General features: G+C 34.2%; 1 protein-coding gene across 1 annotated transcript in view; it reads right to left on the bottom strand.

Moving 5' to 3' along the window:
- The window catches only part of LOC148955930 (AMP deaminase 1-like), a 56,266-nt gene extending 46,359 nt beyond the window's left edge, over positions 1-9,907 (bottom strand). Inside the window, 2 exon segments of the mRNA XM_089102182.1 lie at positions 7,651-7,702; positions 9,497-9,907. Coding sequence (XP_088958308.1) covers positions 7,651-7,702; positions 9,497-9,907 — 463 coding nt within the window.
- Between the last annotated feature and the right edge of the window lie 7,571 nt (positions 9,908-17,478).

The raw sequence follows: 17,478 nt of genomic DNA, 5'->3' as shown, positions 1-17,478 counted from the left end.
GTTACCTTACCTTCCATTCGAAAATTAAATATTCATTCTTGGTTTATATGGAGCTATAGAGTATCAAATTATTTCGAACGAATAAAAACCCGAGTACGAGGAAGTACTGGCGAACAAGTAGTTTGATCTCGACGTAGAGTAATTATGAATGACACTAATGTTGAATAAAAAAACAACTAGACATTAGCCAATAGAAACTACCTATCATTTCAGAACAATGGCCAAGGCCATTGTTGATACAGAACTTTTGGCTATCCGATTTACTAAAGAAAACATGATATATTCTGCAGCAATCTTGATTGTGAACAAATAAGGGGAAGAAGTTTTCCCAAAAAGTGGGATGTCAAGTATGACTTAAGAGAATATAGAACAGGATCGTATCGTTTCGGACTACAATTGACAATTACATCCAAATATCGTCCCGCAAAAGTAAAATTGGGAATAAAATACAACGGGAGACAGGGCAAGTACTTTCATTTTATACAACATAAGATAATAAAATTTCAAAAACAATAAAAAATTCGGTACTTGTTTGTTAAACGTCCGTGTAAGACAGATTTATTGCTACTAGACAAATCCAGAAAACAAAGAATATGTTATAAGATTGATGGAAATGAAAAATGCGTAGAATATTAAAGTCAACATGGCCCACTCAAAGAAATAAGATATTATAAACAAAATCGATACAATCCAAAAACCGTAATATATAGTGTGAAAAGAAAATAAATTATCTTTGAAAGAATAAAAACAAATGAATCAAAATTAAATGCATCCAAAAATTGGTAATACCTTCTCTGTTGAAATTATTTTGTCCGTTATAAATCAAAATCAGCCCATACACCTCTTAAGCTAAAGATGACATTCATTTCAAATGAAATCATCCAAAATAATTATCCCCACCAACTGAACAATCAGTCGTACGTGGCCCTTGAATAATTAATTAACTCAGAAACCAGAATCTTTGATTTCACGTGGTCGATTTCCCCAATCGAGTCAGATAATCCCTGGTCGATTTCACTTTGTTGATTTCACCAATAGAGTCAGATAATACATGTAAAAGTAATATAAATTTTAGTTCGATTACCAGTCATAATATTACAAACTTTTATCCATATTATAATTAACAATGAACTAATTTTATAACTAACGAATAGATGCAGTTAATAAAGAGTATGGCAATCTTCACCGTTACCACCATGGTCCAACATATTTTAAAACATAGGTTAATCTGGTTAACATGGGTTAACATGGGTAAAACAAGCGAATTAGGTGCTTGCAAGTCAGAATGCCTGGAAATGTTTATCAAACTGGATCCCAAACCATTCGAAACCTTATTCCAACAAGCAATAAGACTAGAGAAAAATACTAATTAGCTGAAGGACTCTAGATTCCAATTCTTAAAACCGGACAAGAGCTGCAATCAACCACAGATATGCATAAAAAGGAAAATTAAAGAGATTTATCCCTACTATGCCTAAACTAAAGTGAAAATTCATAATAAACGATTTTGACAAGAAAATGGCAGAAACTGGTAAGGCTCTAGGAGCCAACAATATAGAAATCCGAAAAAGAAGGGCATTAAGCAAAATGGATGATTTCATAAGTGAACAGACTACTATAAAATACACCCCAAGCTCTCCTGTAAACACATCCAGTATAAAAAAAAACTCTACGATGGAAATTACGGCAAGTTAAATGAATAACCAGCCCTATGGACATACCTTAAACAACTATAGCAAGATCATACTGTGAGCAACATTACGAAGAAAATATCACCAAAAGAAAAAAAATTAAAATGTCGACAAGCCAGGAAGAAAGATTGATACCACGACCACGTCCATAACAATGGCACAATCTAAAAAAATGGAATCCTCATTATCGGCAATCAAAAAAATCATGGTTCCAGAATCAATCGAACTCGATGGTGAATCAAACACAAAATTAATCACTCTGACTTATCTGAAACCAATGACTTTCCCAACATGGACATGGTCCACAGGACGAATATTTACGCAGACTCACTCCTTCGTCAAAGCCTTTATACAAGCAAGGAAAAGAATCCAAATAATACTCAATAAAAAAATTTCAGAAAATACGAAAAAAGAATAATATGTACTCAAGAAATTTTTGACAATTAACTGTAAATATATGTGAGCCAGACTAGTCATGGCCAACGAGGCCGCTAAAGTTTCTGCTAAATCATTATCTAAACTAAATGAGAAAAACGCCCTAAGCGCATTAATTCACCAATCCTTCTTGATATTATACAGGAAAAAGCTACAAGTATTATTTGATTTGTTCAATACAGAAATACAGAAGTTTAAACAATGTACCACGAGAGTCTTCGAGGTATTTTTTTGAAAAAGAAAATACCACAGGTCTACTAGTCTAATTCCAATTGTAGGAGAATTAGCTTCTCACTTATTTGGGCTACCAACAGAAGAAGACTTTTATGTCCTAAGGGAAAACGTAAGAAAACTAAATAACGCTATGAACCTGATCTTACAGGTCCAAAAAACACAAGCCAGCATACTCAACTATCAGAGAGACAAAAATGAGGCAATTTCAAAGAAAATTTCAAAGACAATAAATATAATGAATTACTTGAAGAAAAAGGTGGATCGTGTGATATCAGATTCGAGCCTCACCTTGGTGTAACTCGACATAGTGACTATGTCATTACTTATCCTAGCATCTGATGTTAGCAAGTTTGAATTTTCGTTATTTACCTTTACTGCAGGAACCTTATTCTACTACCTCGTAGATCCTTCCAGCCTAAAAAGTATTTTGGATGAAATAAAAACACATCTAACATCCGGTCTACATCTACCCACAGAACTAAAAGTAGTAAACCTATTCCACTATTACACAAAGCTGAAGGTTCAAATAATGGAGATAATCGAGCAACTATTTGCAGTGGTAACGAGGCCATTAATAAATCAACAACCCATATATGACTTATATAGAATTTCTACGTTTAAAGTCAAAATAGGCAAAATCAATTCATTTATGCCTATTACACCTGAGATGGGATACTTGCTAGTCGATCAAGATAGAAGAAAATATGGCTTGGCAAGCCCACAGAACCTTAAGGAATGTGTAGCATTTAAAAATCTAGTATGTCAGCTAACCCTGCCTATTTACAATATGAAATTTGGATCCTGTATGTTAAATATATTTTTAAAAGAAACCCAACAGAAAGAAATTGCCGATTCGTGCGAAGCATTAGTAGGAAGTACAAAACGAAATATTTATTCATCTTAGAAATGATCTGTGGCTATTTTCTATTCCAAAGGAAAGAGTTGGAACCATATCATGATATAATAACACAGAAAGAATTGATCCAAGTTAGAAACCGAATTACTACTAAAAAACGTGAGAATAATAACCATAAAACAAGCGTGTCAATTGGTTACTAAAGAAGCAAAAGTACAAAAAACCATTTATAACTAAAAGCACAAATATAATAAGTCCAAAGGTGATCAGTTTTAAACCAGTGAATTTATAGTACACCATTCCAAGTATTAATAACGTGGAAGCAGAAACTTTATTATGTTCAAAAATAGAAAATGTAAAGGAAACTCTACTACTTACAAAAAAACGAGAAGCTCCACACTCCCAAAGTACCTTGTTCGCTAATGAAAACCAAAGATTAAAGTTACGGAGAAAGTAGATACGGACTATTCTTAAAACATTTTTGATTGAATAAGCTCCTGACAATAGGTTTCGTGTTCACTATTTTTCTTACTATAAGAATGTTATTAACATTGAATTGTGGAAAAATTATTAGACCACGTAGGAAAAGAGTAAAGAAAGATCACATCGAGTCAAGTGAGATGCAGAACACAACCTCAAAGCTCTCTTATAACCCTTAGGACAAAACAAGGAGGACATTATCAAACGAAAGGATAAGGAGGTCCTCATTGTTCATACCATGTCCAATCCAACAACTCCAATTATTTTTGACCTACAGCCATACGACTGTGACAATGAAATGAGCGTTTTTTAGGTGGCATGGACATGTGCAGACAATAAAGGCATGAAAATTCAGAGAAAATTAAGACCTCTTATTAAACTAAGTTAGCGACCTCATGTTCAATAAGACAGTTAAAAATTAGTTGAATTAGATAGTTGGAAATTAAACGCAAAATTTGTTGAATGCTGAGAAACTTTTCAAATAAGTTAAGCGCTGAAACATGTGCGGAAAATATATATAAGTATTGTTGTCGGAATTGTAATATTGCGTTAATTTTTCCCCGCACTTGCTGCGTACTTGTCAGTCCAACGTAGAATTTAGTAGACAAATCATAGTCTTGAAAATACATTTCATCTTTCGTGACTATTTTTGTCTACTCTATTCCACCTTTGAGTGACGGTTCAGTGATTATGATTTCTAAATTCAAGCTGTGTTGTTGACCACCTGTCCCGCAATGTTTAATTACTATTGACGGTTCAGTGACTATGATTTTTAAATTCAGGCTGTACTTTTAACCACCTGTCCCGCAATGTTTAATCGTTATTGATTGCTCAGTGATTATAATCTCTACATTCAGACTGTGTTGTTGATCACCTGTCCCACAATCGTTAGTTATTATTGACGGCTCAGTGATTATGATCTCAATTAAGTGTTTATTTTTGGAAAGGTTATATTCGATCAAGATACAATTGTTTTCTACTTTTTAAATTGCACGATCAAGTCCTATTAGATTTTTAGGTTCTTATGTTTAGTGGTTCTGTTTTACATGTGTGACTATAAGCTGGAAGGGAGGGAGGCTTACAAAGTGATCTGAGATTTTTGAATTTTGATTCCGTTGCTGTAGCCCTTCTAATTCTTAACGATGTCCCCATCGTTGTGTTTACTACTTCTCTTTTTATTTTGATTCCATTCTATATTAATCACCTTTGGACTTATTATAGATATAGCGGGGAAATTTTTGTTCTTGAGTGCTGGTGAGAGGGATTTTCATGCGACGGAGGATTAAAAAAGTGGGTCAAACGGGGAGCATATTTAAGTGACCACTACTGAGTCAAAATCAGATTATATAGATTCAGATTCCTTAAGATGTTGTTGCAGACACAAGGACTACTATTTCTGAGAAGTATTAATGTAAAGAGAAAAAAATGAGAAAGTAATGTATTCATTTTATCAAGAATATCAGATAAATGGAAGTTTAATCAAATGGTGTGGGCATTAGGATAAATTGAAAACTCATAGATAGGTTCTAACACAGGTCTTTTCAAATCACGAGTTCGATATTTGGTTTGAACATGGTAAAAGACTTGTGTGACAGTGTCAAAAAATTGTTAATGGGATGATAATAAGCTCATTCAAATCTTATTTAAGTCTGGCCAAGAACTAGTCAAAAGTATCATTTAGTCTGAGAGAGAACTCTCTTAGGTTTGTCCTAAGACTTGCTCTTTGTTGCCAACTCCAAACTAACTATACTATCCAAATTTCACCAGAGGTTACGTTAAGGCGTTGCTGAAATTATGATATCCGTATTCCTATTGGACCAAGAAAATTATTGGATCAAGAAAATTGTTTCAAAAATGACTTGTAATTTATCGCAATGAGACTTCGTATTATTACGGAACAATACAATTTGATTACATTGTGATACATAACATAAACTCTGTTTTGGGACAATACAACTTCATTTCACGAAAATACATTGCATCTTTCGTGGTTCACTAAATTCTACCTTTGGGTGGTGGTTCAGTGATTATGATTTCTAAATTCAAGCTGTGTTGTTGACCAACTGTCCCGCAATGTTTAATCATTATTGACAGTTCATTGATTATGATTTCTAAATTCAAGCTGTGTTGTTGACCACCTGTCCCGCAATGGTTAATCACTATTGACGGTTCAGTGATTATGATTTCTAAATTCAAGCTGTGTTGTTGACCAACTGTCCCGCAATGTTTAATCATTATTGACAGTTCAGTGAGTATGATTTCAATTAAATTTTTATTGTGGGAAAGATTATACAAAGTATATTCGATCAAGATACATTTGTTTGCTAATTTTTACATTGCACGATCAAGCCTTATTCGATTTTAAGGTTAGTATTTTTAGTGGTTCTATTTTACATGGATGACTTTAACTTGGAAGGGAGGGAGGCTTAAAAAGTAATTTGAGATTTTGAATTTTGATCACCTTATAATGAGCCCTATTCAAAAGCTGTACAACCATCCCTTATATGTGAAGGGCCTCTAGAGAATAACGAAAAATAATACATTGAGCCCTTATGGCTCTTTTTATTAGGCAATGCTATAGCATGCCTCTGACTTAAACAGACGAGCAGGGCTGGATCTAGGGGGTCAGTGGGGGCATGTGCCCTGTATGGCATTTTCTGGTAGCAGCGAAACAAGCTAAAACTGTAATGTTTTTGGGAGAAATTTTGATTTTATTAAGCTGTATGGGTTTTGCATGTTGCTTTTGCTTAATTTTTTGCCCCCCCCCCCCTGACAAAATCCACGTACACCTAGTTAGTTAAGAATTTAAGTTTACCATTTAATGAATATATAAAACTTTATTAGGAAAATAAGGGGGGAGGTGCGATATCCCACATTAAATTTCCTGTGGGGGATGAAAATTTACCCCAGGGTGGGGAGAATTTTCCCCAGGAGTTTTTTGAAGGAATATTTTTCAGGAGAGGGGAAACATCTAGACCCAAAGTTTTTTTCAAATGCCTCTTATCTTCAAATTAATTTAATGGGAAACATACAAAGTTAACAGCATAAAGTAACGGGAAACTTGAGGATAACAAACAATTTGGGTTAGCCTATATGTTTGACCATTAGAGGGGAGGGAAGGGATAGTAGATTATAGTGATTTAGGAGCAAAATAAGTATCTTAGAATGATGTTTTGTTAATAATCAGAATTTTATGGTAGGCTACTTCCTTTTGAAAGGGAAACAATTAAACCAAAACCACCAACTCTTTCTTCAAATTGAAATAATTGCAAAGAAGCAGTAAAGCAGCAAATCCCAAGGGAAGCAAATTAAAAGCATAAATACCATTCAAGGTATACTTTTGTACATTTTTTATGGCCTTTTTTTAGGTTGCAGTAGTTTCAATACAATGAAGAAACAGAAAAATGTTTTAAAGCAGTTTACAAATTGTATTGTGTCTCTTTTAGCCAATGAACATAAAACATACTAAAACAAAACAGAAAACTTTAATATTATTACTTTATAATACCCAAAATGTTTATTTTAATCAGATTATCAAGCTTTTCTTCATTAGTATATATTTTTCAATATTACACTTTAGTAAATTATACACTCAGCTCGCAGATACAAATTTAAAACAACGAAAATTATAAATTTAATGATATGACAGTATTGATGAACCATGGCAATACTTGTTGCTAATGCAGAAATAACCCTTTTCAGAATGGGATGTGGTACTAGTTTACAGTTCAGTGTCATGAGAAAAAAACACTATTAGATTCTGATAAAAACTTTAAAAAAATAAAAAAATACTTACTTGTATAATTCCTAAAAGAGCTTTGCTTTACTTTATTATAACACCCTCCTTAGTACACAAATTAAAAACCAAGTTATTTACTGTTTCAACTTTAAAATAAGCCCTAAAATATTTACAAATATTGTTACTAAGTGCTTTATATTGCTTAACCCACTTACCCTTGCTGATGTTCAAATATACAGCAAAGCTCAATTTATATTTCTTATGTATCTGAAAATAGTTCAAAAAACTGTAAAAACATGGGCAGGGGCATCTAAAGACATGGGTGAAGGACGAGAGGTCACCCCCTCTAACTTTTTTGGAATTCAGTCAAGTTTTCGCCAAGGGGAAAAATTTTGCAAAATTGGCGGAAATTATGTAAAATTCCTGATTTCTATAGAAAATTTCACAGCGATAAGGTACTATAGTAATTAAGTACAATCTCTTAAGTTTGACCCCCCCCCTCCCCAAGGATGTGGCTTATGCTGCCCTTGTCGAGAGAAATATATCGGTTGATCTATATCATTTTGGTTTAATATTCGGCATTGATTAATAAATAACTAGAGTATTTTTTTAGTTTTTAATTTTATTTTCAGATTGTTAGGGTTACTTATTCTCTTGCAATTTGGTTGTTCATATTAATTTTTTGTAGTTTACTGAATAAAATTCTTCATTCATTATTTACAGCAGATAGGGCCAATTGATAAACCATATTTCTGGTAAATTTTTTGTTGTACATATTATTGACTTAAGAATGAAGTGAACATACCATTTGATGCCTTTTTTATTCTTTTTATGGAAATAATAATTGCTTCTATCGCAATTCAAATTTAAGTCTTTTTTGAAGTCTTAAAAATGACCAAAGTATAGAAATAATAAACAAATAATAATATTCAATAATTATGAGGAACTGCAGGGCAGCATACTCCAGTCTGTCGGAAATTGGCTTTACTCATCACAAGACAAATCACTTCAACAACTTTGTTGAATCTGAGGATATGACCATCCACACCGAATGTATTGAGAGGCTATGGTGCTCTCTGAAGAAAAATTGCCAATGGTCAGGAATGAGGAGTCTCTACTTGATGTGGTACATTACTAGATTTCTCTTCCTTGAAACCTATGAGCCAGAACAGCACCTTCAATATTTTTTTTATTGAAGATAAACAGCTTTACCCCCTGGGTCAGAGCCCTCAACTTCTAGAGTAGTGGAGGCTGAAGCCAACAAAGGAGCATATTCTGATGATGATTCAGATGAAGGGGATATCTGACTGGTTTAAATTTCCAACATTTTTAACTGCAATAATAAAGGTAATTAAATTTACATTTGCAATAGAAGCAATTACAATCTTTGTAAATACCATAAAAAAGGCAGTGAGTGGTATTTTCACTTTATTTTTAAGTCAATAATAGTCTATAATGAAAAACCAATTTACCATATTAACTTGGTTTTTTTAATTTTTTCTGTTCTTGAATAAGTTTTAGCCAAGTCCGTTATTATATCACTATAACTGAAAAGCCTAGGGCTATGAGGAACTTAGGGCTATATATATATATATATATATATATATATATATATATATATATATATATATATATATATATATATATATATATATATATATATATATATATATATATATATATATATATATATATATATATATATATATATATATATATATATATATATATATATATATATATATATATATATATATATATATAGCCCCCAAAGGAAGCCTAAGACTCCCTACCCATCAAAAATGGATAGATCCTATTTACGAGTAGGTCTGGTCAACCCATTATAGATAGCTATCTTAGTAGTTGCCTGATATCTACTCTATCAACTGTTGGTTCCATATCGAAGAATATTACATGGACTGTTTTCCCTTTTTAGAAGCTTTGTTTTATCAAATTCTCTAGTCTAACTAAGGCATCTATGGTGCTCCTGCTTGAGAGAAATTCGAGCTGTTCAATATGAATGTGGTCTGATAATGGGGTTAAAATTTTTTGTTTTATTACCCTCTCAATTAGTTTTGCAACACAAGAGGTGAGTGGCATGGGGCGGTATGAATCAACCAGCGTAGGGTCTTTTCCTGCCTTGAGAAATGGGATCACTGTTGCCTTATTCCATTCAGATGGTGTTGATAACTCTATGAGAGATCTGTTGAATAACTCTGTCAGTAGCTCAACAAATGTATCTGGCAAATTTTTCAACATCAAATTGTGAATTCCATCAGGGCCAGTTACAACAGGCTGGAGCTTTGAAATCGTGTCTTTAACTTCCTGAAAGCTGAAGTGAGAAAATGGAACAGTACCATTTTTTAGACTGAGTTGATGGGGTGTGAACTGTAATGGTGTATCTACATTCAGAAACGTTTCTAAGAACAGATTAAGTTTCCCATTGTTTGAAAATTCTGTAGTCCTTCTCATCTGTATTTCTTCAGGAATGGTTGTTCTGTTTTTACCTGAAAAAATCTGAAAATTTCTCCATAGCTCTCGAACAGGGGTGTTGTGAAGGGATATGCATTGACTTGAAAATCAAGAAACGTGGCTACAACTATGATATTCTACATATACGACATCTTTTCTTTCTTTCTTTTTCTCCTCAGATAGCTTGGCACTGTAACATCGTCAGAGTTTTTTAATGTCTCAATTTTATACGGGTTGCAGCGACAGCTAAGCAAACTAGTAAGGGACGACCACGCCCCAAAGTAAAAAATAAAATAGCCCGTAGCCACTAAAACTAGAATTAGATCAAATAACGAGGTACACTATTGGAACCGGCAGGGCAGAAACCCCTTTATAGGAAACTTGGGAGCGTTGCATTTGCGCAGCTTCAAAAATTGTGACACTAATCAAGAATTTACAAGACAATTCTAGAACTGTGACACTAGGCTCAAATTGCAAGGCAGTAGAAGAAAAAACAACACTGAAAAGATGAGACAAAAACCAGGGAAAGATCACAATCTTTGCCCAAGATCTGTAGCTGACTACAACAAGTCCATGGGCGGAGTGGACATGGCTTAACGTATGATCAGTTATTACCGATTCGCTTCCAGAACTAGAAAATAGACCCGATGATTTCTTCATCATTCAATTGATGCTGTATGGTCAAATGCTTTTATCAAGATACAGGCTCATGAAGATTATAGCAGACCAAGATTGAACAAACTCATCTTATTTCGTTTTCACATTGCAAGCACCTTCTCTGTCGGCCAAAACCAGAGCAGTATGTCGAGGAAGATGACGACTGTGAAGTAGTTTTGGTTGATAATTTCATTGAGCGCCGACCATGACCGCCTGAGAGAGCTAGAAAAGCCATTTACTTACCCGAATACCACAACCTAAAGAACGCAAAAAGGTGCCAACTTCCTGGCTACTCAATGAAGACAAGGTGGTGGTGTGTTGGACGTATAGTGTTTCTAAATCTTGTTGGTGACAGAAACTGCTTTTCTTGTTTCCACTAGTAAACTACTGGTGGAAAAAAAAATTCTGCCTATTTCTCTTGATAAAAATAAAAGTGTTATATAGTCGACATATATGTTTGATTTACTTGGTTAAGAACCGATGTCAACGGAAGTGGACAGTGTAATTTGGAGAGGGGAAGATAGTGAAACATTTTTGTTTCAGTGTTAAAGTGATTTTTTTAACACTAGTTATGTGAAAATCACGCGTCTTCATTGCCTACAATTATGCCGGTAGTCAGAAGATTTTGCAGGCATGCCTTAAAAGTAAGTATATACAAAAAGAAAAAGCACATTTATGCTTTCTTTAATACTCCCCTACTTCCTATGAAGTAAATATGTCATTTTAAAGTCAATCAGCGGATGAACAACCACTAAAGAAGTTTTTGTCACTTTCTATTTTGAAAAAAAAGTGCAAGACAAGCCCTTTCTTTTTGGGCATAATGATATCAACGTTCCTAAACTCTAAAAATTTTTCCATAAATTTGGAGTTTTATATACGGACATAAATGATAAATCAAATCAAGATTTTATAAACTAACTAAAAAATTTATCCATAAATTTGTAGATTTTGTATATATATATATATATATATATATATATATATATATATATATATATATATATATATATATATATATATATATATATATATATATATATATATATATATATATATATATATATATATATCTACTATGCGTATATATATATTTATCTTAAAAATAAAATTTAGAATATTTTAATTACAATTACTTTAAAATAATATTTTCCACAAACATTGTAACTTCTTCTAAGCCCTCAGAAGTTAGTTTGGGGAGTATTTCCATCCCTAGTCATCCGGTAGACTACGGCGTGGCCTCATTGCGGCAGAAACAGTATCATTATTGATTGCTTGGCGAAGACGAAGAGGGTGCCAGCAGCCTGGGAACTTGCTGGTCAAGCAAATCCCCAACTAGCATCCACGATAATGCTAAGTATAAGTACTGCAATTTTGATATGGCGTCCACGGTACATGTTCCCTTTGGAAAGTCAATGGAGGAGATAAATTGACGATTCTTCCTAGATAGTAAAATCCCCGTCAAGATCAAGTAGCGGAACATCCGATCCCTTAAAATAGATGCCACCAAAATACTAGTTGCAAATGAGATGCAGAAGTATGGAATCGACTTTCTATGTAAGTCTGAAACTTCATTCTCCGATTGCGGTATATAAAATACTATTAGCTCATCAAATGATTCGTATTGCCTGTCTTATTCAGGAGTTGATGACAACTCTGGTCCACTTGGAGTTCGTTTTCTCATTTCTGACGCTGCAAATCGTGCCCTAATTAAAGGGGATCCAATATATCCAAGACTTGTTTTAGTAGAGTTTAGAGGGCGAAAGACTATTCTTACATTCATATTTGCGTACCCCGACCTCAAATGTGACAAGAGACAAAGTATACGGTTTGTAATAACCTGAAATAAATTCTGGTGCAAGTTACCACCTGAGACTCCCTTCTTCTTACTGGGGATTGGAATTGCAGAGTTTGACCAAGGTAGTGTGGTAGTCCAATGCCGGAGTTACCAAAGTCCACAGAGATAATGTACTTGTCAAGTCTAGATTAAAAAGTTCTGGGCTGGCTTTTCGCTCATATGTTGGTGCAAACATAGGGTCCAAGTTTCGCTGTGATCATAGCCTAATAATTCCTAGAATTCAGCTTTGTTTATCTACCAGGCACAGAAATTCGTTTTCCCCCAGAATGTATTCTTCTGGTTTGAATAACCATGGAACCAAGAATATGTTCCACTTTGCCTTGTCAAATCGGCTCAGAGCTCTGTCCACCGTCAATGATGAAGAAAACGTTGAGGAGCTTCCCTATAGTTTTTTAGAGTTATATAACTCTGGAAAGAATAAATGAAAACAGTTTGCTGCAGCAATAAAGGAGTCAGCGAAAGAAGTCCTTAGCATGTCAAAACTGAAAAGAAAAAACTGGATCAGCAAAGGAACAAATAAGTTAGCTGACCACTGTCAAGCGTCTTGCTCTAAGAAAAAACGCAGGAAGCGCACAGCAAAAGTTTAGAAATCTCACAGTATAGATAGGCAAGACTACTGAAAGGAAGTGGCAGATTCCATGGAAGCCGCGTCTAAGGTAAAGGATACCCATAAGCTCTATCAAGTGCTAAAACTGGCAGGCCAATCGGAGGAAGCAACAAGTTTCTGAGATCATTCACCTGAAAGACGGACATAACATAGTGGACCTGTTGGTGAGAGTGGCAAGATGGAAGGGACTTTTTCAAGAACTCTTGAATTCGTCATATCGTCCGCAGATAATCTCGAATTTCTCCTTTAGCGGTCCTTTGAGCACCTTCTAAAGTTTGTCTCGAACTCCCCCCCCCCTCCCGCCACCTCCACGATATTGATGAAATAAAAGAAAGCCGTTCGTTTACTGAAGAACCACAAGTCTTCTGGTAAAGATGGCCAGCTTCCAGAGCTATATAAAGCTGCTGATCAGATTGTCGCTCCTCAGCTCGAACCCCTGATTGACCAAATCTGGACCGGAGAATTTCTCGAAGAAGTGGAAAGTTTCATTCCTTCTCCCTTTCAATAAAAAGGGTGACAAATCAGAATGTCAGAATTTCCATGGAATCACTCTCTCTGATATCGCGGCAAAGTTGTATGTCATTCTTCTCCTCAATATATGTCAACAGACCCAAGAACAGAGAATGAGAATAGAACAAGCTTCCTTTTAAACTGGAGGTTCTAGTACTAAAAAATATTCAATCCTTAGGCTGCTGTTACTACAGTGCCATAGATGTGGCTTGTCGCTGATCCTTATTTTCATCGATTTCATAGCAGCCTTCAATTTAGTTGAGTGTGATATTTTCTGGGTCATCCTAGAAGAGGATGGAATTCCTTCACATCTTGTAGCTTTCGAAAGCATACTTTGAGGGCATGCCGATGAGGGTACGGGCTTATGGTGAAACCTTACCTGAAAATTTCGTTGTACGCTAAGGAGTAAAACAAGAAGATGTCCTATTCTCCATCTTTTACAATTATGTAATTGATAGGATTAGAGTTGTCAGCACGGATGCAGGAGTGACGGAAGGAATAGGTGTTCGGGTCGCTAACATAGATTATGCTGGTGATTTTGCCGTCGCTGAGGATGATCTACTAAGAGATCCAATGATGATGGACAAAGTTGCATACTCTCCAATGGTTGGATTAACAATTAACCCAACAAAGACGAAAGTGATGTGTGCCAATGCCAAGGTTCCCTCTTATATATTATTAGATGGTTACAGCATTCAACAAGTTAAATAATTTTTCTACCTCAGATCCCTTGTGAATTTAGAGGGGGGATATGATCATGAAATTGAAAGGCACATTCACCTAGCCTCTGCCAGTTTATCTCAGCTCAATGAATTACTGTGGAAGTGTCGAAGTATAAGTCTCACTACGAAAATTAGAGTCGACAAGGCGATCGTCAGAAGTACACTCCTATATGGATACAAAACCTGGGTTGTTAAAGCAAAAAATAGTAACTGGATGTCTTTGATCATGACTATGTTTGCCGTATTCTACGGGTTCAGCACCAAAAAAGAATATATAACAGTCATCCGTGACCAATGTAAACAACAGTACCCGATCACAGAAATTGTAAACAGACGAGGGCTCCTGTGTGGCTATTGTCTACGCCACTAAGACTACAAATGCACCTCAAAGTAACATTGTAGCTTCCCTCTAAAGGCCGTCCTGTTCTCGTACCTACTTTATTCACTGATGATGGTTGTCAGGAATAAGCATATCAGGGGCACTTCTGGCCTCTCATGCACCCTTGGCAAAATCTAGATAAGCGCCCCCCCCCCCCGTCCCAAAAACTTCACAATTTTTTCTATTAAAAAATAAAATTTATTTATTTAACAAAATTGCCAACTCAAAAAAGAGCCAAAATGGCCAAGGCCAAAATAGGAAATTTGTATCACTAAAGATAGTGAATCTTGGGCAACTTGCTTATTTCATATAAAATGATACATAAATGAACATTTGACGAAATGTAGGCTTGCTATTCATTCTTGAACTGAGGAACTACCGAATATTCTCTTCAAGAGTATTTTATTTCTTGCAAAAGGCATTTTGGGGAAACTATGTAAATGAATAATATCGAAAGAAAAACTTAATTGCTTACAAAGAAGCATAGATAAAAAAGTTGTCAGCAGTGCATACTTGATTAAACTTGGAACATAAGTCTAGGTAACTTGTATAAGAAACGATTTAAAGATCTCTTGTGCCATAGCAGTAAATTATAACAATACCATTCAAGACCCAAGATCTGATTCAATCTCTTGGAAAAAGTAAGCTAGTGTACAATAATCCACTTGGATCTGGATACATAGTTTAAAATTGCAAATTGTTTTTTTTTTACAAATTCATTTTGCCAAAAATTCAAAACAAATAAATAAATTTAACAGGCCTCATTTTTAATCCAAATATTTTTAAATTTTGTTTTACGACCCAACTAATCTCAGCAAATCAATTTGAGAATATCTGGATTCCTGCTTGGCCTAAGAAAAACGGCCAATTATCGGTAACCAGTAAAACATTTATCACGATCAGTTAAACAAACACTTACAGCACTCAATTCTCTCAAAGAGCTAAAATATATTCTTCTTCAATCTTTAGAAGTAACTATATCTGAGAATAAAAGCTATTACTGTGGGTTTAAACATTCCATTTTTTTTTAAAGCCCAAATCTGTTGTTTCTCAGAGTGTTATTGTTTACAGAGTGACAACATTGTTTTTGGATTACAAGTTTACTGGGTGAAGCAAATAGTTTCCAAATAAATAAAACAAGATTTATAAGGAATTATTGGGGCTTTAGTAATTTCACGTCTTTAGCCTAATGGAGTCATTCTAAATCAATACAGTTTAGAACAAATTGGTAACTTCTCATAATTGGTAACAGCAGAATTTCCACCCAAACTCCATCCCTCTTATTGAGACGCTATATTTGTTTCAAAAAAATTTCTTTATAAGATTTTTTTAGACTAGCATCCAAATTAACTGCAGCATAAAAACTTGAAATAAGCGGAGAGGAGCCTATTAAAACCAGGCAAATTTTATAGGATCTTAAAACCCAGCAACCGGACTTAATAAAAACAAACAAAAAAGCTCGCCTCAACACTCTAGAGGATCATATAAAAAAAAAAAACCACTCTAGAGAATCCCTTTAAGCTGCTTCGTATATTAATTTTAGCCCATAGTCTAGGGAGGAATAGGATACCCTCGGGTATGCCTTGCAAATGAACTTACAATGGTAGGTTTCAGTCAAATCCTCTCTTATATAATTCACCAAACAAATAACAATATACATATTGATTTCACCTATTTTAGAGGATAGGACTTGCTCATTTCATGCATTTTCAGTGCATAATAGCCTCTTACACAACAAATGTGTCAGCATAAGTTCAGAACATATAAATCCTCAAATTTTGTCATTTTTGTTCCTGATCCAATACCAATAAAACAAAATTTTGGTTCGACTTTGAATCTAAAGGGCAAACAAATAGTAAAGAAAACACATAAGGTTTTCAGTTTTTTCAAAATTCCAGTTACCTTGGTAATGGGCTGTCGTTTAACGCATATTTAATTACTTTCAGGCCCCCTCCCTTTAAAATAAATCCTGTGGTCTACTTAGGCAAGCAAACAAAATTATAATTTATGATTCTTAAAATTTTAAACTAATTCAGAATGTAAAATTTTTAACACGTGTTAATATCATAACGTATTTAAATGTTTTATGGTAGATAATTTTTTTTTTTTACTCAGGTTTTCTGGTGTACTAAAAAATCAATTTTATCAGCAATTAAAAAAAAAAGTTTTCGAGTATTTTTATGCACAATCGAAAACAGGGCAATTCGGCGATGACAGTTTATAAAGAAGAATGTGGGACACGTGTGCCGCAAATCTGTTATTGTCAATTCCATTGTTTTTGTTTCGTTAGTCTTTATTATGTTCATTTTTTTGGTGGACTTGAATTAAACAATTGACAACTAATTATATTTTGCCTTCTTGTGTAAGTTTTGGTTGCTTAAAAATCCTAAATATTAGGCACTTCAGTTTTGGACAATGTACACTTCTGTTTCTTTTGATATTATCAATTTAAAAGGAATTTTTTAGAAAAATAGGGATTTGCCTTTTTCGGTTTGTGTGGTTACACTTTGGTCATTAGATGGAAAGACAAGTTGAACTTGCCATAAGGAAACCACTGAAAACTAAATAAATATCCAAAGTTCTATATAAATGTAAGAATTAGCCAACGTGGACCAGCTATAATTTTTCATCCATTTGTCTTTTGTAAATAAAAATCAATATTCTCCCCAAGGTCCTATGCCATACACTAAGAAACTTTTCCTAGAATAAATTTTTAGATACTAATTCAGAGCTGTCTTAACTGAAAATACCCTTTTGCACAAATAACATTTAAATGTTGTCACTTGTATGCACTCTTTGACCATGTTTAGCAAGCATTGCCACAGAAATCATTTCTTGCAT

Source organism: Artemia sp. Qi Xiang Cuo, chromosome 1, assembly GCF_049724085.1.
Source record: "Artemia sp. Qi Xiang Cuo chromosome 1, ASM4972408v1, whole genome shotgun sequence".
Taxonomy (NCBI): Eukaryota; Metazoa; Arthropoda; class Branchiopoda; order Anostraca; family Artemiidae; genus Artemia; species Artemia sp. Qi Xiang Cuo.
Note: the sequence above shows the minus strand (reverse complement) of the source record. Positions and strands in the feature narration are given on the sequence as shown.